Source organism: Bactrocera latifrons, unplaced genomic scaffold (genome assembly GCF_001853355.1).
Source record: "Bactrocera latifrons isolate USDA-ARS-PBARC rearing strain unplaced genomic scaffold, ASM185335v1 scaffold_77, whole genome shotgun sequence".
Classification (NCBI taxonomy): Eukaryota; Metazoa; Arthropoda; class Insecta; order Diptera; family Tephritidae; genus Bactrocera; species Bactrocera latifrons.
Window position 1 is genome coordinate 33858 of NW_017537456.1, and position 26583 is coordinate 60440.

The window sequence follows — 26583 nt, forward strand, 5'->3', positions numbered from 1 at the left end:
TTTGTTGTTTTTAATAAAAGTAGAGAACCTCGAAATTAATCAATATTGATATGAAATGCATCTCTGAAGCGTACTGTAGCTTCGGAGCAGCTGATATTAACGGCTTTTTATCGAAATATAAATATATAAAGTGACAAAACCCCGTTAACTGTTAAACGAACGTTATTGTCATTAAATCAGCATAACAATAACTRTAAATGAAAGGCGTTAAGCACAATTAGTTACAATACTTATGTGATTCACAGCAAAATAAAACAATATCATGATTACAATACAGTTAGTAAATGCAATTCGCAATTTTTTACAGCGTTCACAAACCAAAAAACAAAAATGCACATTTTTCCATTAAAATTTCACTTATAAAAACTTATTATTTATTACATTACTTTAACCGTGTGTGTGCATATTGAATTTATAATATTTGTTTCTGACATTAAAGGCGAATTTCCTAATTAGTAATGCATTGAAGTGGTCATTAATTTTATTGAGTTACTAATTTCCCAACATTTTCACATTGCCATTGTGAAGAATATTTATAAATAAATTTATTTATGCATTTTATGGCAATTAGCACATTATCAGTATTGATTGCAGTCAAACAAATGCATTTGTGTATAACTGTAAATTTACAAATATTTATGGAAAATTTAAAGGCGAAAAATTGCAAGRTCTGCAAAAATTTGCCTATAAACTAAAAAATACACTCAAACTTTACATACAAATTATGAAATATGCATGATTACCGCATCAGAACGAAAAAAAATCATTAAAAATTCTTGTCGTTTTTTTTCATATGCGTAATTGCAGTGCAAACAAAATAAGTCACGCATACGCCCTGGCGACCGAACTACAAAGCAAACAAGCACGCAACTCTTTATTTGCCGAAGTTCTTTGCAACGGTTWGTAGTTGGTATGCTGCACTTATTTGTTGTTGTTTTTGTTTTTTTTTAACACTTAGTTAAATGTCTAGTTGTTTTCATTTTTTTGTTTCTTTTTCTAACACTGAACTAAATCTCTCGTTGTTGACTTAACGAATATACACTAGATGTCACCTGCATGCTGCTTAATATATCATAAGCATTGTGACAAAAAAGAGCCCGGAAATTGTAAATAAAACGCAAAATATTTAATTATTCATCTATATTTATTTTGTGGTTGATAATTTTTCACTGTTGACAGTCATAACTTCGAAGTTGTAGATAAGTTCGTCTATCTTGGAACCAGCAGCAACACCAACAACAACGTCAGCTTCGAAATCCAGCGCAAGATATTTCTTGCCAACAGGTGCGACTTCAGACTAAGTAGGCAATTTAGGAGTAAAGTCCTCTCTCGACGAACAAAAACGTTGCGAGTTTTCGAGAGAAAAGTTCCACGAAAGATTTATGGTCCTTTGCGCGTTCGCCACGGCGAATATCGCATTCGATGGAACGAAGAGCTGTAGGAGATATACGATAAGCGTAAGCGGTTTCTACGACAGTAAAGAAGAAGATTTCTTTTGTCGCCCTCAAAGTAATTCCCACCACACGTAATACACCTTTGCCAACGGTTTATCCAGTCCTCGAAACACTTTTCTTAGGCAGTTTTTGTGATGGACTACAGCTCCTTCAGCGAACCCTAATCTGATGAATACGGTGTTTGATTGCTGCTGCAGTATCCAKAATGAAGCTGCACAAGGGTAACTCTCCATTCACGCATCATTTCGAGCTCTTCATCTGCAATGGGTGATGGTTTGCCTCCAAGTACGCTATTCTCTGAGATAAGCTGGTTATTGCAGAGATGATTTCTACGAAAGTGCCCCAACGGAAACTGCTTGAAGAGGGGTTCATTATTCTACGCCGTTAATTGATGGTATTCATTGCCATCTTGGCTCGATGCGGTGGTGCATTATTATCATGTAAAATCCATGAATTCTTCAATTCCGGCCATTTTCGACGGATCTTCTCACGCAAGTACCTCAATATGGTCAAATAGAACTCCTTATTGACCGACTRTCCTTCCRGAACAAATTCATCAAGCSCCAAATCACGATTASTGAAAAATAATGAACATCACATTGATTTTTGAGCGGCTTTGGCGTTGTTTTTTACTTTCGGCTCGGTTTTTCCCTCTATTCCGACGATTGTTGACTTGTTTGCATATAAAATGGTATTCGTGCGATCAACCAAGGCCTGTTTACAATACTATTTTTCAAAAAAAAAATCAGCTCTATTGTGACGAGTCAAGCAAAAACGCGTTTCATACCAAAAATATCCACCAAAATCATTCAAAAAGACTGAGAAGAGATGTGAAGCTCTCTTGCCATCTCTTTAACGTGGAATTCACACGATCAAGCATGTACAGAGAGAGACCTGTTTACAGTACTTTTTTAGAAAAAAATCAGCGTTATCGAGACGAGTCGAGCAAGAATGCATTTCATAAACAAAATATCCACCAAAATCATACAAGCGAACTCGCGATAGATGTCGAGCTATCGTGACATCTCTGTAACACTTGCCTGCTTTTCAAGCACGACAATTCACGACGTCTAGACCGAGACATGTCTTCAACGATTAGTTACAAGTTCCGAATGCTCTTTTGTCACAATGTATAGTATGTACATATTATACGGGTATGTTGTTAGCGTAGTTAATACTAACTGACAGGTCTCTACGGTATCTCTAGTAGGATTAAGAACAATATTAAGTTTCTGAATAACTAAATTGCAATTGTGATGACAATMTCCAGGAGTACTCTTAACAGCTGATGGCTTATTGAGAATTGAGAATGATTACTTTCTATAGAGATCTCGTGTTTATCTTCGATYTGACCACTGCTATCTATATATACTAAAAAAATACTTACGAAAAAAAATCTTTCGATTCCTTCCAACATTTTTTAGGTTATACATCATCAATGGTTGCCGAACTTTACTTTAGAGAAATATTATCAAAATGTAGATTAAGTATTTTTTRAGGAAAGCCAGAGTTGATTATTTGTAATTAATAAAAACTGTATCCATTACCGTCACAGAAACACTTTTCCAAGGCTAACTGACTATTGAGGTTAACTATCTTCAATGACTTAATACAACTTATCTCAACTAAATTTAACATTTCTTAACTTACAGAAATATTGCTTATTTAGATTTCCAGAGCCACAATTCTTTGTTACTCAATCACTGAGTTATCGCTGCTRCCCTCGTATGAGGTATGCAAAATGTTTTCGAAGAGATTAGCTGAAACTGTTTAAACGAAGACGACATATTTTAATTCTTAATAAGCTTTGGCCGTGAGAGCACTCAAGCGTGAAGTGTGTCCACCGCATGGCAGKGCCATCAGCGAAGAAGACAACAAAAGTTGCAAAAACAATAGCAAATTACATAAGTCGTGAGTGCTTGCAGATTCTACAAAAAAAGGGCAAAGGAAAAAATTCAAATATTTCAGGCACAAATCTCCAGTGTCTTACACACTCTCCGACAGACGTAAATATCAAATATAAGAAGAAAGCGTGCGCACATAAATTACAAATTAACATACTTAATGTAATTACAAACGCCGCCATTCTCGCGCATATTTACACGCTAAGCTCACGCCTGCGAGCCTGTCAGCCGCGTTACCCGACCACATCAATACCAATACCGATGGCAGCTCATTCATACGCAGCATTCGCCGGACCGACTTGTGTCCGCCGTTTCTGGCTAATATGCTGCCAAATAATACTGTTCGCTTGTTTGTTGTTCTTGCTAATAGTATTATCGTACGTCCCGTCGTACATCTTGACCAACAGCAATGACAACGCGTACAACAACAACAATAGCAGCAACACTAGTACGCAACGTGACGGTGATTTTCCAACGCAAATTCGCAATAAATTAGAGGARAATCCCAACAGTCAGCAGGAAACGCCACATCACCGCAACCGAAGCGTTGAAGGCAACACTGTTGTTGTTGGTGGTGTGGTCGGTGGTTCACTTGACGACCACAACAATTTGCCCAAGTCACGCAACACTGCTGGACGCGACTATGGTAGAAAAAATGCTTGGCCTGCGAGTAACGACGCGCTCGCGGGTTCCACATTCGTTATGGAGRATGGCGAGGAAATTATTACTAGCAATGCTTTGATTCTGCATAACAGTGAAGTTAACAACGGAAATGCTGTAGGAAATATAACTAACACACAGAATCCTATCAAACTCGCACCACTGGGGAATATATTGAAGAGCAGRCAGAAAAAGTTCATCATTTTTAGTGGAGCTGGCGTGGTGAAAGTAAGTAGTCCGATATATAATATGATTGGAAGTTTTGGTTTATATTGATATAGTATGAGGATAAAGTGTCGAAAGTTTGATATCAAGATACCGAGAAAGTCCAATATTACAAAAACTGTTATAAAGGGGTTTTCAAAAAGAGCGCTACACATTTTTTTAATAAAATAAAAATGATTTGAGGATCAATGAAATTCTTTATTGCTGTGAAAGTACATTCAATGCCATTATATATGAATATCGATTTCTTTTGCATGGCCACCACGGGCACGCTTGCAGAAGTCCAGGTGCTGAACACAATTTTCGACGGTTTTCAAGCACAAATCGACTGATACTGCTGCAATTTCAAGTTCGATATTCGTACGAAGTTCATCAATTGTCGCTGGCTTGTTGACATAGACCATGCAGGAATACCGCGACCGCGACCGAGGCCGAGATAACACGTTCACCAAACTTGGTTTTCAATAAATCGATTATGACATTCGCTTGTGGCTTGTGRCGCCGTCCTGTTAGAACTACATATTGTCCAAGTCCATATCATCCAATTTGGGTTATTATTGATTAACGATTCCCATTCACAGTAACGTGCCGGTGACTCATGGAGTACGTCAGAATGTACTTTCACAGGAATAATGAATTTTGTTGATATCCCAAACCGCGTTTGTTTTATTTATAGAAAACGACATACATGTACATGCTACAGTGGTTCGAGAAAAGGACGAGTGCATTTCAAATGGMTATCTCAAAAACTGAATTCACATTTACACAGACGGACAGAGAGAYGAGCATGSCTAAATCGACACAGATCGTCAYGCTGAGTTTCATGGCACGAGAGAGATCATTAAGCAATAGTCTCTTATTTTYGYATAGCTCTTAGAAATTGTTCTTTTYACATAATTATCTTCATCTATTCTGCTTTGTACCAAAAATTTAGTATAAACTTATCGAACTATTGACATTTCAATTATGAATTCAGAAAATGCTCTAAACTGTGATTTATAAGRCCTGCTAGCGAACTGTACTATTACTTAGTCACACAAAGCTGACATGTTTCTATCTACCATATCTCTTTTCAGTACGTCGCGGGTGTATCTTTTCCAATTACTCTKGCCGATCCGCATCGCTCAATTAATCACTACTACAATTTACAAATCCAATATCAAAACCTGCCGAGACCGCTCTATTGGTGGAACTTTTTCAACTCTAGTAGTTTTGCAGCTCGTCGCCGACAGCGTCAACTAACAGAGGCCACTCATATTAAGCACGATACAAGTCGGGAATTTATTTACAAAGGAATCGAGCAAATTTTTGAACAGTATGTGAAATGTTGCACAGAAATATTGAAAAACATATGTATATGAATAGCTCGTTTGCCATATCGTTTTTTAGTCAAGGTCTACCGGGTGAATCCTGTTTACAGCAAGCCATTTGTGAAGTCTCCCAACTGCCATTTCATGTGCCACGAATTTGGCGTAATGATTTGAGATACTTTTGGCAGGCCATAATCAATGCTGTATTAATGTAGCTAACGGATCATTTACAAACTATATATATACTGCATTTAATTAAACGTTTCTGTTGACTTTACAGACCCACTGTACCCAATGTAGATATGAAATATTTGCATGCCAGCCAAGCGGGACGTTTCGGTGTCGACTGTCAACAAGCGTTTAGTCAGTGCCCACAAAGAGTAAATGAGTGGCTGCGCAGAGTGGCTAATATGGTTTGAGTTGCGAAATCATTTAACGAGAGCTGACCAAAAGCTGAGCAAATACATTGACCAAATAAGCTTGTATATTTATTGTACCGTTATACTAAAAGTGTTGATGAAATGTAAGGCTAATAAAATAATTAATTTTTGAATTTTATAAAAATAAAATAGGAAAAACTTTCTAAAATCCCCAAAGGGATGTTTGCATCCTCTCAAATAGCAAAACTGCTAATATAGGCAATGGTAATCAATGAGTGCATGACGTCTTGCATTCTAACGTTGGGTCTATAGGCGACGCCTGAGCTCAGCAAGCATTGATCAGCAACCTGCACTTATGGAAATGCGAAAGCTTTATGTTACACAGTGAAACGTAAAAGGTCCATTGAACCCCTTAAGGATTTACATCGCCGCAATGATAAGTGTCCTAACCAGGTAATGTCCGTTTGGCACTCACGCATCATAGAAACATCTAGACATTTTCGCCTGCTCACTGCCCAGCTTTTGCCAAACTAAGGTTGCAGCATCTCGGTTGTCACGCTTTCTACGAACCCGTCGTACTGACTGGTATTGATATTAGCCGCATCAATAAATTCATGGCAGACTCTAAGCGTTGTTATGCGATGGTCTTTTTGAWTTATAACTACAAGTTTTGGGCATCAGAACGGACAGGAGTCTCTAGCAGTTCAAGTAAGACAGTGGCCTAAAAAAAAACTACTTAATCTAACCTAACCTAATCCCAAAGTGGGGTTACGAAACCGGAGGGACAAAGAGTATTTCGGACAGGGAGTATTTTGGATGTAGTTGATATGAGCGATATTCGAATCCCTAGAAACCCGTGATGTATGAAACAGTAAAATCAGATCAGACTAGTTGGTAGGCGTCATTTTGGCTACTCTACAGATCGCAACAACATGACATTGTATCATTTTATAATATACTAAAATGTTTCTAGAGTTAAGCCAGCCAATTTTTAGGGTTTCTCATTGCTTTTTATTGTACATTCCCATCGTCAGATACCTCTTGCGGTCCCATCGAGCTTATAAACTTATTGAATTTACGATATGCTCAGTTCGAAGCAATATTGATCGGAACCGCAGAAACTAATGTGCGCATACTTACGACGACATATCGAACGAAGATTAGATAGATCCTGGTGAATATGGCACAAGTCTTCTTTTTTCTTCAAAAAAGCAATGTTTTCTTTATTGTTTGTCAACTCAGTGACGTGCTCTTTACACTCGGAAAATTAATTARCGTCCAAGAAGCGAACTATTTCGACAAGGTAGCAATATTGGGAAAAATTACAGAAAAAATGAGGGAGCTTGAAGAGGATTGCGGGCGGTCTTTTTATGCAGCGTAGATATTTAGAATGACGTAATTATTCAGTAGGTTTTTATAACCGATAATCGGAAAACAAAATGTAAAAATGTCCCTATTAAATAAGATAGCATTAGTAAGATCAGTAAGACCTTACAACAAGAATACTTTACACATAATACTTACAAGCCAATTTTACAATTTTTGTCTACCATAAGGCATACATACAAATACTCGTCATGAAACATTTGTCATCAGCAATTTCATTTCTTCATAAAAAATTTGTGCAGTAACAACTTCTTTCGGTGTAAAAATATTAAAAAAAAAAAAATCTTAATACATAACTATTGGCTTATCTACAAATTCGAAATTTTCTATACGTTTATTCATAGTACATATATTTAATTTGGAAAAAAAAATGTTTGTTTCGGCCTTATGTGGACGATCSCTGGCTTGTGGTGGGCAAAAGCTTATGTCAAGGGCTATCCTTTCCGCGTCAATTATTGCTAAGGCACAAACAGCAAATCGTTTTATAAACTATCGACTCGAATGTTCGAAAGATGGTACGCGTTTGAAAAGACCACTGAAAAAACCACGAACCATGTGGTTAAATCCTGATTGTTGTTTGGATCCGTGTCCCAATATACAGCCACGTTTCGATGAACTCTTTTACAAAGCATCCGATAAGGCAAAGCGCAAGTACACACAAACATGGGTTGAATGTCCAAAGATGAAATATGCTCGGAAGAAAGTATGCTGTTACGATAACATCATACAGCCAACTTTCAAAAGACGTACTCACAAGAGAAAAGTCGCTGCAGAGGAGTGTAAACCCAAACCGACTAAATTAATGACATGTAAGACGGTGTCGAAAAGAAAGTGCCCAAGATTTATCTTGCCTGGTTGCAAAGCCGCTCGTGATCCTGCAAAATGTGGTTTTCCACGACCGAAGGTTGATTGTCATAAAGTCTGTACGCCTTATCCGAGTTTCTCAGAATGTGTAAAGAAGAAAATCGCTCCACCACGGCCGATCGAATGTCGTTGTCTGGATATACCAACTATGTGTGAAGTATGGATAGAATTTCGGCGAACTTTGGGCCTCAAACAGAAGCGTAAACATTAAATTAAAAATTACTAACACTGGAGAAACAAACATGTAAACTCTTTGTATGAAAAAATTAACCTTACTGTAAAAACTAAAATAATAAAAAGTGTAACTTCGAACTACTTTGAAATATTTATTTAGTAGGATTTSATTGATATCTTTAATCAATTTCACACAAAGCAACAGATCGAGCTACAGTGCCACCAAGAAGTTTGCTATCCAAAATTCCAAAACACAGAGGCTAGATTAACCAAGCTAAATGTGTGTTAGTCTGGACTTTTTAGTCTGCATTTACTAACTTAAAGACTTAGTTAGGCATTTACTTAGTAGTGAAAAGGTGATCATGGGCTAAAAATCGGGGTCTGTTTCAGTTAAGTAGATCCAAATGTACTAGAAACGATTTAGTAACCTATATACATACATTTTTTGTAGAACATCTACTACGGATTTTTGCTCCAAGTATTTACAAACAAACGGATTCATTGAGAATTTAGAACCTAATTTTCGAAGGTACCCACTTAAGGGAATATGAAACGATTAACCATGTTCCCACGTATAGTCTACGTAACCAGAGCGGTCCCGAATTTTTATTCAACCAAATACTATCAACTGGCAGCATTCTTCAAAATTATTTCAAGAATGTTTTCTGTCGCTACAACTATAACAACTATTGGAACCCCATTTAGCAAAAAGAATGTTGTTGTTGCTGTTGGTGTAGCGGCCATAAAAAGTGGAAAAAGTTTAAATTAAAACAAGCAAAACTATTATTTCTGTAAATATTGCATATATTGATACTGGCAATGTTGTTCAATTGTAACAGCTGATGAACTGTCAGCTGAATGGTTCCCCGCGACCGGAGCATGCTCTTTCACAAGCACACGAACAARTGTAGTGATATGGAGATATGGAATGCCGCCAGAATTTCATCAAGATCTCACGTATTACACAGGAAAACACCGAAAACTAAAACCAGTTTGGTATGAAAGCAAAAATTGTAAACAAAACATATTTAAGTTCGTACTTGTGGTGGCGGTAAAGAGGAGTGTCAGTTTTCCAAAAGAAAGTCAGAAGCAAAGTCAGGCAACATTTACTGAGGCAAATGCCAACTAGTTTTGTTTACTCATTATTTAATACACTATCAGCAGTGGCCGCAAAAAGAAAGTTTCGCTGCATAGTATTGCTTTACACGTCAATGTCCATGGAATAGCAGTGCCCATAACTGCAATTTGCAACCATACAGGCTCACAAAAACATCATTAGCAAAGTGCAATTTAAATTATTAAGTGTTTTAATTAGGTATGTAGCCTTGAAATAATTCTGAACAAATCACTATACTTCTATGTTTATTTATTTTTACAGATAAGGTGGGTCTACAGATAAAATTCAATGAAAACGTCTTCAAAGTAAAGACAGCTTGATTGTTGTTSTTTGGCAGTAAATTATTCAACGTAAACAAAAATCGTTATTATAAATTTCTGTTCCAATATTTTCAAAGGGGCCTAACTCAACAGTATATAGTACAAAATATTGAATAACTCAGTGTAATAATAATATAGTTATATTCTATGGTTGATCACTAAAGCCCCATACAAATTAATGCATGAAGCACGTTATGACTTTCTGTTGCAAGTATTTCACGCTTTATAAACATAAAAATTGGCATTTGAATGTGTGCGACTTAAAAAGTGCTTGTATATACACAAATAATTGCAAAAAATAATACATATCGCTATGTTGGCATTTTGACGCCAGCAAACTTAAAKTATCATAGCATTTCTTATTATTTTTACTCATTACTTTTGTAATAATTTAGACTCGTCAACTGACTGCAACAGCAGTACCACATACAAAGTGCCATTAGTTGACTATATAAAACTTTCGCTGCATTCAAGCATAGCTACATATAACTATTTACATAACATGCACAAGTTATTTGTCTCCGCATTTCATTACTGAGGTAAACAAAAGAAAAAGATTCGTTTGAGGCGATAAAAGCATTACACGCACATGAATTACTTGACCTTAAAGAGGCCATAWGTACTTGAGGAATTCAAAAGCAGTTTAGTTATTGAAATGCATAGATATAAAAATGCGCACAAAAATTGAAAAAGATTTGTACATGTTGCCTAACAAATAACCCATTATATTATTTTTTAGAAATATATGTAGCTCGTACAGATTTTTACCTAAATTAAAGTACAAATTACGAAACGAAATCCGTTATACAACATTGCAAACTCGAATTCCTGRCAATGACGACACAACTGGATACCGCTAAAACAAATACTATTTCACCAACAGGCGGTGACGATACTGAAGCTGAAACGTCTACTTTATCTATTGACAATCCACGCTCATCGCCAGATTTTAAAAAATACATTAAGGAAAAATGGAAAATAAACAGCGCATCGGAGCAATTGAGCCAAATAATATCCGGTGGCTTAGCTGCGGCTATCACACGTAGCTTCTGTCAACCGTTGGACGTGCTAAAAATACGCTTCCAATTGCAAGTGGAACCACTGAAGGAGCACATCAACCAACAATCAAAATACACAAGCATAGCGCAAGCTATACGCACAATTTACCGCGAAGAAGGTGTACTCGCCTTCTGGAAGGGTCACAATCCAGGCCAAGTTCTTAGCATAATTTATGGTGTATCGCAGTTTTGGACATATGAACAATTGAGTATGGCGGCCAAGCAAACGACTTACCTCAAGGATCATACCAAYACATCGAATTTTCTTTGTGGTGCCACGGCTGGTGCTACGGCGGTTATATTATCAACGCCTATGGATGTAATACGTACACGTCTTATTGCGCAGGACAAGAGCAAAGGTTATAAAAATGCAACACGCGCCGTATCCACAATAATACGTACGGAGGGTATATCTGGAATTTATCGCGGTTTAAATACAGCACTATTGCAAATTGCACCATTGATGGGTGCCAACTTTATGCTTTATCGAATTTTCAGTAAATCAGCTATGCAATTCTATAATGTGGAAAACCGAAGGTGCGCTCAATTTGTTTAAAATATTTATTAAAATWTTAACATAATTAATTTCTATAGCGAACTGCCCACATGGGTGCTACTAGGTTTGGGCGGATCATCGGGCATGCTCTCCAAATCACTCGTTTATCCCTTTGACTTATTAAAAAAGAGACTRCACATACAGGGTTTTGAATCGAATCGTCAAACATTCGGTGAAAACATACGTGCTACTGGCATTTTCAGTTGCTTGCGAAAAACTATACAACAAGAGGGTCCAACAGGTTTGTACAAAGGAATGGCTCCCACCTTATTGAAATCTACAGTGACGACAGCGTTATATTTCGCCATTTACGATAAACTCAGGCAGATACGTTGGTTTTCTTAACTACACATACAGAGGTTTAAGTTTAAAGCTTAATAATATTATATTTATTTCTTTATATCGCTTTAAGCGTCTGAGAGTAATGTTAAAAATGTTAATTAACTTAAAAAATTTGTTATGAATCGGACTTTCATTATTTTTAAGATMTTATTTTATTGTATGTAAAGTCAACAATACCATATTTTTAAAAATGAACAAACTTTCCATTTTGTATAGTACTTTATAAGAAAGTAAAAAAWAATAATACAAATAATTAAAATGAAACGTACATAAATCCGTTATCGATCATATGGTGTAAAATACAAACTGAAACCAGAACAGCCTTAATTTTTTTAATGTACAAAATTGCCGTAACAAATAAAGCATAGCGTAAACTGAAAGTTAAATTAAATTTCTAACGCTTTTCAATTTGTATATAATTTTGCATATACTAAAAAAAAAATTATTTAATTCAAATTAAGGTAAAACTAAAAAAAGTTATATATAATTTGTTCGTAAATTAATTTCGTGAAGAAACCTTGTTAAATTAAAAAAAATTTTATACAAGAACTTGAATTAGATAGTCCAATTTGAATGCAGATAAATAGTCGGACGTAGMCAAATTGACTTAGCTCGTCACGTCAATAATTTATATCTATACTTTTATAAGGTCTCCAACGTTTCATTCTAAGTTTTAATAACAGCTTGGCAAACTTAATGTACTCTCTTAAGGGTATAAAAATTAAATAAATAAAGATAACTTTCACCAAGGCACTTTCATACACGACACTTCACAAGGGAAATCAGCTGTTTAATGTAAACAAGAATTTTCAKTTTTGTTTACGCGGAGAAGAAAAGTATTGGGCTGATCTAATATTTTACCGGCGGCTATATATTGAAAAACCACAAAAATTAAAATCTTAAAAGAATTTCGCTTATAAATTAAAAATGAACATCCAAACAATATTACATTTAATTAAAATAATAAAACTCTTAACAGTATTGAAGAAGTGTATAATCCATGATAAAATCGCGGATTTYGACGCCGTCAATTGAAAACCACACCACCGCAATACTCTGCGCCCACATCTGCTTGTTTTTGGGAATCCCAAATTAATTGTACACATTTTGTGTTTTTGATAACTTATACGTACATTTATATATATCCACAAARCAACTCACAATAACATATCCAGGCATATCTAGTCAATAAATATTTAAACTAATTAAGACAATCAGCAAGAGCATTAAAACACTAAASGAATCTTTTTAAATTTCATTTATGGATCTAATTGGGATAACAAATGCAAATCAGCGCGGCCAAGAGCAGCAAACAGTTAACACAGTAGAAGATTTCAATGATAATTCGTCAGAATTGTATTACTCCGAAGAATCAGAGGATGATGATCCAACGGGATTTGGGTTGTATGGTAAAATCACAACAGCACAGCTAAGAGAGGCTTTAGAGGAATCAATAAATAATGTGAAAGATCCAGTTCAACTAAGCAAACTCGAAATATTTTTGCACCAAAACTATGGAGATCGTATTGTCTATCTGGAGTCTACGGAAACAATTGAAACATCCGGTTTTCCATATATTATAATGTTTCAAAGTTTTAATGAACATGCCCGCGAGTTACGTTGCTACACCGATATGCTGTATGCATCCGCACTGCAATACGGAGATTACATTTGCTTCGCCATAACAGATTTTGATAATTATGAAGCCGTGCTGAATCACAAACCACGCACTGAAGCATACTGGAAGCGCTGTAAAAAACTTGGCTTTAGTAAATATCGACGGCCGGATATTTACGCAGTGGACACAGAAAATCACATTTATCAATTCGTTGGGCAGCTTAATGTAGATAACTTAAAGCAATTTAGTCAACAACTAATGAATGATGAGTTATACAAAAGTGAAACAATACCAAAAGACGACGAAGAGGGTTTTGTGCGCATAGGCGTAGCAAGTAATTTTGAGCAGTTGGTGCTTAAAAGTGATATTGATATTTTCCTAGTGTTGTACAGTAATAAATGCCCGTGTTCGCGAGAATTAATGCCAATTCTGGAGGAAGTCGGGAAGTTTTTGCAAGATGAAGATATAATAATAGTGAAAATAAATGCAGAAAAAAATTATTTACCATTAAAATATTATGCTTGGTATTATCCAACAATATTCTACATAAGACGGAACGATAAAAATAAATTGATAGAATATAGTGCAGCGACGCGTACAGTCACGGACATTATTAACTTTATAGCCAAACATGCTACCGATGATCTTCTGGAATATAACAGAAGTGGTAGACCTAGGTTTGATTAATATTTATTGTTTTACATCCTTATTGGTTAGTATGGTTACTATTGATACATGCAGCAAATTGCGCATAATAAATAAAACAGCTGATGTTGAAAGAAGAAATCAAAAGCAAGTTATGCTTTATAAGTGAAACAACTGAAAAAGTGTATACGGCCGATTACGGCAAAATGTAAATTTCGTACCTAAATAAATATGTATAAACTCGAAATACGTAATAGAATTGCCATATATCTCGATCATCGAGAATTAATTAATAACATATATAACATTGATACTAAAGAAGCAGCAGAGATTTGGGAACTGCGAGAGGAGCTTTTCCATTTCCATGAACGTTTAAACGATAGTGATGACCGGTGCAGTGCAACACAGGAACCAAAGACTGAAGTGAAGGATGTCCAACTGACAGGCGAACACATTAATGCGAGGAAACGACWAAAAACAAAATGCACAAATGCAATCGCAGCGCTAACGGATTTAAAAACATTAGCAGAGGAGATTTTGCAGCGCCTAAAGCAATGTAAACGATTCGAAAAACATACTGATAATAGTTTTCCACGCTATTGGGAAGAAATTACTAKCGAAGATTTTCCCATCTTTAATGGTGTTAATAAAACCGACACATTCCAACGTTGTCAATTTGGCGCGCTTTCTTACCTCATACCACCGCAATGTGTATTTTTCAATTGTAATATTGAAGAGTTAACAAAGTTACTACCACAACTAATGCCCAACTCAGTTGGTTACGATTTAATTGTAATGGACCCACCTTGGCGAAACAAGTACATACGCCGCTTAAAACGTGCGCGACAAGAACTTGCTTATAAAATGCTTAGTACTGAGAAGCTAAGTCAAATTCCTATGATGCAGCTAGTGCATAAGCATAGCATAGTGGCCATATGGTGTACAAATTCTAGAGAATTGCAACGTGCTATTGTAGAGAATTTGTTGCCGAMATGGAACTTGCGTTTACTACACACATTACACTGGCTGAAAATTAATACTAACGGCAAGTTAATTGGACCCATCGATACAAGTGGTTTGAAGAAGCAGCCCTTTGAAATGTTATACATAGCATGTCACATAGAAAGTGAACCACATTATGGCACAGACTTGCAAAATGTAACGACGATTTTGAGCGTGCCCAGTATTATACATTCACACAAGCCGCCTCTCATACCTTGGCTAAAGGATGTSCTTCCCGAAAACCCGAAATGCTTGGAGATATTTGCTCGTTATTTGCAGCCCCAATTCACGTCTATAGGATTAGAAGTATTGAAACTGATGGACGAACGTTTATATACTAAGRGCAGCCATTTGTAATGTGAATAAAATTAAGTTATCAAATTTAAGTTATTTTTTATTTTATTGTTAAATGTTAATGAGAAAGTGTAAATTACATATATGAAGGCGACGTTGATATTGTACATCGTCACAAGCTTTTGCTATAGTTCAGTAGAGTACGGTAAAGTTTTAGGTTTTACTTTGTTTCATTCACTTTTGAGAGAACTCAAATATAAATTTTATACGAATAAAGGGATGTTGTGTTTAACAAACACACAGTGCAAGTAAAAATATCAAAACATTTTTTAAATTTTGTTTCAAGCAAAGTGAATTGTAGTTTTATATAAAGATTATATTAGCGACATTAAAATGGTAATACGATTTGATCATGCCTTTCCCTGATGTTTACYCTTGGCCCTGTGCAGCAGCAGCGGGATTCACAATATCGTCACCTCGTTTTTTCGAGCCAGACACAATATCGTCAATGCGCAGCAGTAAAATAGCAGTCTCAACGGCGGTTTTATATGTCTGCATTTTCACAGCCAATGGCTCCCAGATACCCTTGACATTCATGTCTACGATTTCACCAGATTCACCATCGATACCCCAAGCGCAGACGCCATCACCTGAATTAACATATTGAATTAACTATTGTTCAAAGATGTTTTAACTTTTTCGACCTCTCACCTGAGTGGGATGCATGTTTTGCACGCAACGCAGTTAAAGTACGAATAGTGTTGGCGCCACAGTTTTGTGCCAGCGTACGTGGAATGATTTCCAGCGCTTGTGCTACGGCAGTATAAGGTCCTTTCAACTGTTTGCGTGACAACAGTTGGGATACAGCCATTTCAATGGCACCACCACCAGCTACCAAACGTGGCTCAATAATTAGATTTCTTGCTACATGTAAAGCATCTTGCAAGTTACGTTCTGTTTCATTTAGAATGTCTTTCGATGCACCGCGGAGCAAGATTGTGCATGCCTTTGGTTCCTTGCAATTAGTTATAAATGTAAAGTACTCATCGCCAATTTTCTTAATCTCAAAGAGACCAGCACCAATGCCGACATCCTTTTCTGACAATTCCTCAGTACGATTGACAATCGTAGCACCGCATGCACGTGCAATRCGTAAATTATCTGTTTTACGCAGACGTCTTATTGCCGTAATTCCGGCCTTGAGCAAATAATGTTGTGCCAAATCAGAAACACCTTTTTCTGTGAACACAATATCTGGTTTGACGGCAATGATATCGGCGCAAATGCGTTGAACAAACTCTTCCTCTATTTGAAGCATGCGTGTGAAATCCTGTTCGCCAATAATTTCAACGTTTGTTTGACTTTCACCCTTTTTATATTCAAGGGAACAATCCAACAAAACGATACGTGGATTTTCAATGTAACGTCTCATCTTAGGATGKGTTACATCCTTATTGATCATAACACCCTTCAGCACACTTGACTCGTCAATGCTTCCACCGGGGATTTTCTCCACTTTAGCATATCTAAAATCGAAATTTGCAGAAATAGATTCACTTTATATTTAAAAGTATCCTTACCGCTTAATGTCAACTTCTAAACGGCCGTTTTCATTCAATGCCACAGTTTGGACAGCATCCAACGCAATTTTCACCGCTAAATCAGACCATTTTCCAATGAATTTTGTGCCAACGCAAGCCTTAACGACTTCAGCCATTTTTTCTTTGTTATTTACATCAAGTGGTACACTAAGGTCTGACTGCAAGTGTTTGATGATGTCTTCTARTGCTTCACGGTATGCACGAATAATGACTGTGGGATGGATTTGTTGCTGCAAAAATGGCTCGGCGGCAGCTARCATTTCTCCAGCCAAAACAATTACAGAAGTGGTACCATCACCAACCTCTTCATCCTGTGTACGAGCAATTTCAATCATGCTCTTGGCAGCTGGATGTTGAACAGTGATTTCACGCAATATGGCATTACCATCATTCGTCATTACAAAGCCACCCATGGGGTCCATAAGCATTTTTAACATAGCTTGTGGTCCAAGACATGTACGAATGACGTCCGCAATAGCCTATAATTGAGAAAATTCAACATTTTGTATCATATGTTCAAGAATATTCGCTTATAAATTGTGTAGTATTATGAGTCACGCTGCTCTATACTCACCTTTCCGGCATTTATATTCTCCAGCTGCACCTTACGGCCGGATTCACGCTTTGTGTTTTGACCTAATAGACAATATATTAGCTTTATCGACTTTCTATCATTGTAAACTTAAACTACTTACTTAACACAAGTATCGGTTGTTGTCCTCCAAACATTTTTAAAGATTTTTACTAAACTTTTTCACAGCTAATTGAAATCACTCGTGCAATACTCGCGTGCGGCTACTAATTGTCAAAAGCAAAAGGCGTTCGAGTGACATGAGCAATGTTTTGTGAGGTTATACGAATTTTCCACTGAAGTGTACCAACTGTCAAAAGACCATAGAAAGAAATAGAAAATAACTGTTTACTTGCTTTGAAATATGTGCGCAAGAATGAAATGAAAGATAACTGCCCGATGTTAACATGTGTTTATTATTAATTTTAAAAATTATTTTTAACTATAAATAATACTTAATACATATCATTTTACTTCTTAGTTTTAAATTTTTATTAAGCATGTTGAGTTTAAATGTATTTTAAATATAATAATGATTAATCATAAATTATSAAGTTTGTAATATTACTTTAAGTTTTAAGAATATTTAATCGGATTAAAATTATTTTATTGAAATAGGAAAATATTAATTAACTAACTATGAATTCATTATTTAGAGTTTGAATATCAATTTTTTTATTTAAACTTTTCATTAATGCCATTATTTTATATTTTCGAATATTTCCAATTGCCCAAATATAAAGTCCACAACAGCTGATATTGTCTCCTTTATTTATACAAGTTTAACAAAAATCATAGGTGAACGTTTTGTTAAAATGGACTCGAAGAAAATATCCTTTGGATTCAGCAAAATAACAAAAAAATCTAATTTGTTAACGTCAAATAAAGATAAAGAAAAAGAGGAAAATAAAATAGAGCTCATAAAATGCTTGGAAGGCCAAGAAATAAAACTTGTAGAGTGAGTAAATCCAGTGCCATTTTAATAATATTTCCAACTGACTTTTAAATATTGCAGTGAAAAGAAAGTGGATGCTCCGATGATCATACCATTGAAGGAAAACACAAAAACGTCCGCTGCACTTGCCAGTTTAATGAAAAGACGTGCTATCCTTTTAGGTGAGGCAGATGAGCTTCCACCTAGTTCGCATACTAGTCAAATAAATAATGATAATAATGAAAATCACCTAAATGAGACGTTGGAGGAGAGAGCGGCACGGGAATTGCTTGCTTCTGTACAAAGTAAAGGCAATGAAACTATTGATCAAAATCTTGTGTTACCCGCGTTGAAAGCAGACGAATTGCCACTTGATGGTGCCAAACAATCAACAATAGATGATTACGACAATGTGCCCATTGAACAATTTGGCAAGGCAATGTTGCGAGGCATGGGCTGGACTGAGCCTATTAAGAAGAAAGGTGAAACTCCAACTGATGAAATGTTATTTGTACGACCAAAAGGAATGGGTTTGGGCGCAGATAAAGCACTTAAGAAACAACCGTTATTAGTGGCACCGGAAAAGAACGAAGTACTAGAAATAAAGAAGCAAGCGTATGTGCGAATTTTGGGTGGTAAACATAAAGATATGTATGGGCAGATTGAAGGTTTTGATGACCACGCCGGTCGGGTTATTGTTAAAATGGCAATAGGAGGAGGCAAAGAAGCCTTCAATGAGTTTTTGTGTCAACCTGTTTCGAAGAAAGAATTCGCGCAGTATGGCAAATGCATCAGTAATTATAAAAATTAAAAGTCAAATATTAAAAACACCACCTTATATTTTGTGTTTTTCCAGATACTGCTAAATATGAAGAATACAAAAAAATGGAGAATGAACATGGACAAATAATAATAAAAAAAGAGGAAAGTCACAAAAAAGCTTTATCTTTGAAGGATGAGATTAAAGGAGAGTATAAAAACAATAACGATAACAAACACAAATCAGAAAATAAGCATGGATATAAGGGTGATAAGTCACGAAATAATGATGAAATTTCAGACAAAAACAGGCAAAAATATAAATATGACAATGATCGCGAACGCTTTGATCAACACAGTAGTTCTTGCAGACAACGAAGCGACGACCGACAAAGTTACCACAGTAATGGTAATCGTGTTGAAGAGAACAGACGACGTGACGGATGCCGGTATAGCAATATTCGCCATTATGAATTAGACGAACAACGTAGCAGCAGCAGTCGCCGTGAACGTTATGATGATCGACGCAAAGAGCGTGATGAAAGCGAACGTAAATCAAGAGGACGYAGCAGTCGGACCGAGCATGAGGAACGCCATCCGTCAGCTAGTAGCTACAGCAGGCGTCAGCAGTACACTGACGATACCAGTGCTTCTTCTGGTACTGATAGTGATTCCGACTCAGCATATGAACGTAAGCTGAAAAAGAAGTCGTCGAACCATAAATCGAAGCCAAAAAAAAAGGRTAGTAAAAAGTCCAAACGTAAACAACGACATCGGTCGTCGGATACAGAGACTTCCTCTAATAGTGACAGCGAGGATGGCGAAGATGTAAATCATCGCGAAAAAAAGCAACACAAAAAGAAGACAAAGAAAAGCAAGAAACCACGTTCAAGATCACGATCACATGATCGCATYGGTAGATGATTGTTGCAAAATAAAATAATAAATTCTATGATATGTACTATATAATTTTTTAAAACTAAAATCAAAATTATTTTGTTTATAATTAAAATAGGGATATTTATTTAATGTGTAAAATGTCAACACTCACGACTCAATATTTTGCTTAAACTTGTAAATTAATCATGCTTGTTTTTTAATATGTATATTGCCCTTAGGAAATATTTTATCTATAAATTAAGGGTTCCAGTTCTTCATTATTTTCATAATTAATAAATCACATTTACATAGAGATTACTTCAATTTTTTTATTTTTTATTTTAATGGATTGTGACTATGCTGTAAGTAAAATGTTAATGATTTCGAAATAATATGTTAGGCGAAAGATWACTTAATGGCACTAAGATTAATGGCATTATTTTTGAGAAATGAATGAACCGAGTGTAATATAGAATTTTGCAAAGATAGAGCAGTGGTTGTTTAAGAGTATCGTTTAGCTTACTTTATATCTAAGACATTAATTACAATTTTTGGTGATTCATATGTTGATGTTTTTCGGATTGTGATCTTGAAGATTACATCCAAGAAACTTTCTTGTGATGGTGCAACATTCAAAGAGAACATTGTAATATTTTATAATTTAATAAATTTGCGCATATACGCTTACGACTTGTTTTTTATATATCTTTAACTCAGCAATTCATTTTGTTTTATAGTTTTTTTTTAACTTTCATAATGCCAAATGTTAAATGTTTAATATTAAACGCATTATCCGTTAATTTGTATAAAGATTTTCACAAATGATATAATAAAAATGAGTAGACTACAAATTTATAACTAAAATAAATAATTTTAAAAATGCAGTTGGTTTTCAAATTAAAAATCTAAGCTGCGTTTTTAAATCTTTTTAAATTTTATACGCATTCACTATTTCTTCAGATTTCTAATTCGCTCTTTAGTCACTTTTCTCATTTCTTTCACGCAATTTTTGCGAGTTAAAAGCAAGACCAAAATAGTCTTTGACCTTGTAGAGCAGATTTTTCTGTTGCATGCCTGGGTATAAACACATTACCATAGTGATCACGTACATCAGTAGTAAATTATTTATTACGGTACCAATCCAAGCAAGTGTCAACAGAGTAACACTCATTATAGTGACAAACTGAAAATATAAGTAGTTGGTTATTTCAAATAATGTTGGCATTATCTACCCACTTACCAAAGTTGATTTACGTTCCTTTGCTGAGAATAGATATTCATACCATCCAYTAAGCAAAGTTTTTAAATAACACAATTGTGTGCATACGCGCTCAAATTGCTCTTCCTGATTGCCATTCCAATTATCTGGGCTGAAGAGAAAACGCGAAACCGATGGATACACGTAATCTAGTGCCAGCGAAAACAAACCCACTAGCGCCAGTGTTGTTACAGTAGACATATCCAATGCCCAGAGCAACAAATAAAAAGCGCTAATGGTTGCAGCAATTATTGCTGGATAATAATTTTTTTCCCAAGACAATACCGTATCTAAATGTACAATGAGATTACGCCATGGCTCCAAATCATGCTTTAATTTGTTGTATGCTCGTTTCTGAAAGTCATTGAATAAAAATTCAGTGAAGAATGTAATTTAATAAACAATGAAAAAAAAATCAAAATGATTTTGCCGACATAAGTGCCAAGATTTCGCAAAGTATGTGTGTTTRAAAATTAAATTACCACATATATGAAAATATATTTCTTACCTGTTCAACAGACATTTTTTTCTTTTCAAAAAATTAGTCTTAGCAGCAGAATAAAAGATTTTGCAAATTTTAATGCTATGATTTTTGTCCTTTGGTAAAATCAATAGGCTTTTAAGCAGGAATAGGCAGAAAATATATCCACTTTACCTTTCTCGATCTGTGAGTTTTCCTTCGGATTGTATTGCGCTGCGATTTTCCAATGCGCTTTATGCGTCTTTGGTTTGTTGTTTTCTGTGTTTTTGTTGCTTTATAAGAACCGTTCTCTTTGAAAGTGGCAGGGATGATTCTGCTAATAATTAGCGATGTGTTTATTTTAACAAAATAATCTCTAAGTATACTAAAATTCAGACTTCGTGTCTTTTTCAAACCGTTAGGTAATTGAAACCTSTCAATGCCTCACAGAATAATTCATTTTTCTTTCAGAGTTTTATTATCCATACGATAAAGAAGGTATAAAGATAGCACAAAAATGGTTTTTAAAATTTTGAAGATTACTTTAATACTATCGCAGCCATTTCGGTATAATATGGCAACATCAAAGGCACGGTTGCAATATTTTAGAATCCACTTTTCATTCAGAAAGATTAATAGCACTTGTCCCCAAATTATGGTATTATTTCTAACTGAATCCGCAATACAGATGAAGACTTATCTTTCCTTTTTAAGATGTGGCTTTTTCTTAAAAATACTTGTAGTATTTAACAGAAAATAGCAACAGATTTATAAATATCTTGAAATACAAGAGTGTATGTGGTAAAAATTAAATACTTTTACTTAAAGGTTAATAAGAGCATATAATAGTAATAAATGTGTCAGTTCTTTAAGCTAAAATTAGTATTTCGAAATAGAACTGGCAACTCCGTTAYAAAAAAAACCATAAATATTAGAAACTGTCACAAAATTGTTCTTCCACTCAGTTACTCCAAAAATAACACATGAATATGTTTTCTTTATATTTATGAAACTTCAGATTTATTTGAAACAAAATCAACGTCAATGTTCTATAAATTTATATTAAACAAAAAATAAAATACAAATTAAAATACCTTTTCATGTTTTTAAGTAGCTTCAGTAAAGAACATATTTTTTGCCAGCATCTGACGTGACTTAAATATTTTACAGTTACAGACGATTTAAATTAAAAYAAGTTATTAAAATCCAATTATCGAAGCGAATGTTAAATCTACCAGATCCTCCCCGATACTTAACATTTCTATGTAAATTTACATTTTCTATGTATAAAATATTTACTTCTTTTACGTACTAGGTTTTTAATTTACTCTAATACAATGTACATTATAAGTAAAACAGGAAATTCAATAGGAAATATTGAAGCAGGAGAGCCGCAACCATTGCGAACAAACAAAAGAAAATGTACTCAACTCACTATGTGCAGGCGTTACTTTAAACTTTCAGTTTTTGAAAGAATTTAATATACATGGATATTTATAAGCTTCAAATAAAAAATTCAAAATGAAAAAGGAAAAAATATATACATATATATAGTATATAACTATAAAGGCATATTGCTTTTCACTTGGCGTTTAATAATGGAATTTGAGCTGAACTCAAYACAACGCCTGCACTGAAGTTTATATGGTAACTGAAAAGAAAACATCCTTCGTTGTCACTATGCGGTAGTGTGGATTTATAGTTTTTCAGCTCTCTCTCTAACTTCCTGAACTGTTTTCCGCTGTGTCCTGTTTAGGTTTTTTCCTCCTTTTCTTTATTATAACGTTCTAGCTCTTTAAGGAATTGAGCTTTTGGTTTCATCACATTTGGACGATCCCCTCGACAATTCGGGCAGAACCACTTACCTTTTGGTTTCAGTACCAGTGAAACGCACGAAAAGTGGAACCACTCGATGGGGCACAGGTCATTATCGCAGAGTATCATTTCGCCAAAAGATATCTTCCAAAAGAAGAGTATAAAATTATGAATTTATTATAATTATTTCTATCTAAATGTATTCTTCACATACCTGATTGCATACACAATATGTTGGTTCATCTGGATCGATTGGATCCGGTGGCGGTGTCTCTTCTCGTACGCTTGCCTGCGCTGATGATTGACCACCTCTTGTCTTTCTTTTCTTCTTTTTGCCGGAATTGTTACCACTACCCGCTCCAGCTCCAGAAGTATTACCACCTCCAGCTCCACTACTGCCACTAGCATTTTGATGCTGGGAGTTATGTTTTTTCTGCGCTGCACCACTACCACCAGATGCTTTCTGTCCGGTTTGCCGTTCATTCGCACCTCCTCCATTACTTCCACCACCTTCGTTAGCAGAATTAGATTCATTTCCACCAAATTCCACATTACTATTCATAACCGCACTCTCATTACGCCTTCGAGAACGTTTGGTAGCCGAACGTTGACTTTCTATAATTGATCCTGTACCAGTATTGCTGGCGCCATTGACAGTTCCACTACCACTGGTACCATTGCTTGCATGGCTAGATCGTTCAGAATTTGGTGTAGAGCCACCTCCACCCGCACCGCTCGATGAACCACCTAAAACAAATATTGGTGAATTTTCCTCTTAATTTTTTATCTTTTTATCAGAAGCAATTACCATTTGCACAAAATGTGTTGCTATCACGTGTTGGACTTGATGCTCGCGCTTGTTTCGCTGGTGTTGGACCTACAATATCGTCAGCTTGTTGCAATTGATCAATACGACTCTGTTGCTGTTGCATTTCCTCTTTAATATCGAGATTCTTCTGATCGGTGTCTAGTTGGCGTGTCTTATGATCTATCAACTCCTGCAATAAATTTACTATTTGCATTTTTTCATCACCCAATTCTTGTGCTTGTATAAGGCTCTGTTGCATGCGTGCAATAGCTCTGGCACGTCTAGTACAATTCCCTTCACTGCCGTTATTATTCTGTAATGAACGCCACAAATCGTAATAATGATCAACGTCACGTAGCAGGCCTGGAAATATACAATTAATACGTATGTAAGATATTTCGCAATCGAATTTGAAAGGCAATTGTCCACAAAAGGTTATGTCGAGTTAATTATCAATCTCTCACAAATTGGAATACTAACTTCTGTACTGTACATCTATATCACGTATACGGGACAAATGCCGTTGCACATCATCTGGAAGATTTTCAACCGAATCTATATAATTATCGACATATGTAGCCGAATAGAGTAATGCTTCAGTTGAAACGGGATTCAACATTTTGTAAATGATAGTTTCTTAACTTTCTGGAACCACATTTAATAAAACTTGATTATTTACTTGTCCTATGATTTTATGCTTTACAGCAACGCTTGCTACTTTCGCACTTCAGTAAATTTACAATGATGAATATTTTTCTATACATATATTCTGGAAATAAATTAGGGAAAATCTCCAAACTTTTCCTATTTGTTGAGATGTTTAACGAATCTGTGTGGCGTATTTGTGGAACGTGCCAGTGGTCCTCATTCGTCGACTGTACCAATGTGGATTTTATTTCTGCATTGTAATAGATTTCTAATAAGTAGCTACAGGGTTGCATAACCAATATTTGTATAAAATCTCTCAACGTGATCAAAAAAAAAAAATCCACCAAACCAATAATCGTCTGGCGATGACATATAATCGATAGATTTTGATTTGATAATCGTGCTTCCCTAGTCATTTCGCCGGTTATTTGATTTCATTCACTTTGCGTCTTTTGTACCATCCGGTCATTATATATAGAGATCATTCGTTTGTTATTTCGCTTTTATCCGGTTTATATTCCTTGTTTGGTAACATTTAATTTTTTAGTACCGCTACATTTGAAAGAAAATTGTGTAGTGTGCGAATTTGCATCAAGGAAATTTTATTTAGTGCTATAACCTAAAAAGTGCTTAACTACCCAAACGGTAAACTATAAAATTAAATTTGGCAAGTGCGTGCATTTTTACGAACGGTGTCTACATTTTATAAACTTTAAATTTCTGTCGAATCTAACACAAAACCAATCAAAATGATCAGCAACACCAACTTCGCCGGCATCACCGATAACAACAAGCCCACTAGCAAGTAAGTGCATACATCATTGTGTACATGTATATTTAAGTGCAGAAATTCGGCTGTGTTTTTGTGAAAATTTTATAGTTGAAATAATATTTGGTATACATAATCCACATAAATGCACTTGATCATATTTTCAAGCCATGTTTTCTGTATCCTTTTATATTGCATTTGCCAACACATGCGCGCGTAGAAAAGAGAAACATGATAAATAAAAGATGTCTACGGCTGCGCAGCTTACTTCTGGTTTATTTGGCATAAATACATAAATACCCTTCGAAATTGTGCGACAAAAAGGAATGGCAATAAATGAGAGTGTAGAGCTACTAGATACAAGGATAAATCATTCCCTGATGGACATTATTCGATGATAAAATTACGTTTTTGTACTTATGTAAAAATATCTTTATTAAAATTGGATTGGTACATACCATTTGCTGTACAACTTACAGTTTCAGTTAGTTTACTATACATATACATATACATATCGTCACTTGAAATGCAAAATAACGTAACAACATTTTCGGAAATTTACAGTGGCATGAMTGAAACACGAAATAAAATGGAACATGATTGAAAAAAAAAAATTTAATATTGGTTTAAACTGGTTTATACCAGAGCGCAGAACCTAAAAATGTTGAACATATGTAATATTATGTATTTAATTTGAAGTGGTAAAGCGTAATCAATAAGACTTAATTTCGAATTTTTTGATGATTCGTTATTTTGCATTTCAGGTGGCGAT

General features: G+C 35.3%; 10 protein-coding genes across 12 annotated transcripts in view; 7 read left to right on the forward strand and 3 right to left on the reverse strand.

Moving 5' to 3' along the window:
- Positions 1-3274: 3274 nt before the first annotated feature.
- On the forward strand, positions 3275-6074 carry LOC108976486. Its single transcript, XM_018945614.1, has 4 exons — positions 3275-4246; positions 5320-5558; positions 5633-5764; positions 5834-6074. Exons 1-4 carry the CDS (start codon positions 3302-3304, stop codon positions 5970-5972), a joined length of 1455 nt encoding a protein of 484 aa, XP_018801159.1. The 5' UTR covers positions 3275-3301; the 3' UTR covers positions 5973-6074.
- Positions 6075-7538: 1464 nt separating this feature from the next.
- On the forward strand, positions 7539-8477 carry LOC108976477. Its single transcript, XM_018945600.1, has one exon. It carries the CDS (start codon positions 7690-7692, stop codon positions 8392-8394), a length of 705 nt encoding a protein of 234 aa, XP_018801145.1. The 5' UTR covers positions 7539-7689; the 3' UTR covers positions 8395-8477.
- A 740-nt stretch (positions 8478-9217) lies between these two features.
- On the forward strand, positions 9218-12141 carry LOC108976455 (mitochondrial thiamine pyrophosphate carrier). 2 transcript variants are annotated; one of them, XM_018945572.1, is made up of 4 exons: positions 9218-9672; positions 9736-9893; positions 10534-11389; positions 11447-12141. In XM_018945572.1, the coding sequence occupies exons 3-4, from the start codon at positions 10629-10631 to the stop codon at positions 11751-11753; spliced, it is 1068 nt and encodes a 355-aa protein (XP_018801117.1). In that variant the 5' UTR covers positions 9218-9672; positions 9736-9893; positions 10534-10628; the 3' UTR covers positions 11754-12141. The 2 variants fall into 2 exon arrangements, with proteins under 2 accessions (XP_018801117.1, XP_018801116.1); XM_018945571.1 differs by having other exon boundaries at positions 9736-9740.
- A 634-nt stretch (positions 12142-12775) lies between these two features.
- On the forward strand, positions 12776-14079 carry LOC108976516 (protein disulfide-isomerase-like). Its single transcript, XM_018945684.1, has one exon. It carries the CDS (start codon positions 13012-13014, stop codon positions 14053-14055), a length of 1044 nt encoding a protein of 347 aa, XP_018801229.1. The 5' UTR covers positions 12776-13011; the 3' UTR covers positions 14056-14079.
- A 143-nt stretch (positions 14080-14222) lies between these two features.
- LOC108976514 (methyltransferase-like protein 4) lies at positions 14223-15401 on the forward strand. The gene has a single exon (XM_018945683.1). It carries the CDS (start codon positions 14245-14247, stop codon positions 15370-15372), a length of 1128 nt encoding a protein of 375 aa, XP_018801228.1. The 5' UTR covers positions 14223-14244; the 3' UTR covers positions 15373-15401.
- A 242-nt stretch (positions 15402-15643) lies between these two features.
- LOC108976513 (T-complex protein 1 subunit gamma) lies at positions 15644-17734 on the reverse strand. The gene is made up of 5 exons (XM_018945682.1): positions 17606-17734; positions 17485-17546; positions 16890-17389; positions 16021-16835; positions 15644-15959 (listed from the first exon to the last, which is right to left on the reverse strand). The coding sequence occupies exons 1-5, from the start codon at positions 17637-17639 to the stop codon at positions 15739-15741; spliced, it is 1632 nt and encodes a 543-aa protein (XP_018801227.1). The 5' UTR covers positions 17640-17734; the 3' UTR covers positions 15644-15738.
- A 401-nt stretch (positions 17735-18135) lies between these two features.
- On the forward strand, positions 18136-20274 carry LOC108976517 (G patch domain and KOW motifs-containing protein). Its single transcript, XM_018945685.1, has 3 exons — positions 18136-18439; positions 18497-19209; positions 19272-20274. Exons 1-3 carry the CDS (start codon positions 18297-18299, stop codon positions 20096-20098), a joined length of 1683 nt encoding a protein of 560 aa, XP_018801230.1. The 5' UTR covers positions 18136-18296; the 3' UTR covers positions 20099-20274.
- An 88-nt stretch (positions 20275-20362) lies between these two features.
- On the reverse strand, positions 20363-22055 carry LOC108976518 (ARL-6-interacting protein 1 homolog). Of its 2 annotated transcripts, XM_018945688.1 has the most exons (4): positions 21967-22050; positions 21820-21908; positions 21294-21665; positions 20363-21236 (listed from the first exon to the last, which is right to left on the reverse strand). In XM_018945688.1, exons 2-4 carry the CDS (start codon positions 21832-21834, stop codon positions 21030-21032), a joined length of 594 nt encoding a protein of 197 aa, XP_018801233.1. In that variant the 5' UTR covers positions 21835-21908; positions 21967-22050; the 3' UTR covers positions 20363-21029. The 2 variants fall into 2 exon arrangements, with proteins under 2 accessions (XP_018801233.1, XP_018801231.1); XM_018945686.1 differs by having other exon boundaries at positions 21820-22055.
- Positions 22056-22814: 759 nt separating this feature from the next.
- Positions 22815-25251, reverse strand: LOC108976463 (inhibitor of growth protein 1). The gene is made up of 4 exons (XM_018945582.1): positions 24875-25251; positions 24395-24757; positions 23801-24333; positions 22815-23730 (listed from the first exon to the last, which is right to left on the reverse strand). The coding sequence occupies exons 1-4, from the start codon at positions 25011-25013 to the stop codon at positions 23524-23526; spliced, it is 1242 nt and encodes a 413-aa protein (XP_018801127.1). The 5' UTR covers positions 25014-25251; the 3' UTR covers positions 22815-23523.
- Positions 25252-25465: 214 nt separating this feature from the next.
- Positions 25466-26583, forward strand: part of LOC108976512 (microtubule-associated protein Jupiter) — a 193452-nt gene continuing 192334 nt past the window's right edge. Inside the window, exon 1 of the mRNA XM_018945675.1 lies at positions 25466-25847. Coding sequence (XP_018801220.1) covers positions 25792-25847 — 56 coding nt within the window. The 5' untranslated portion in view covers positions 25466-25791. The remainder of the gene's footprint in view (positions 25848-26583) is intronic.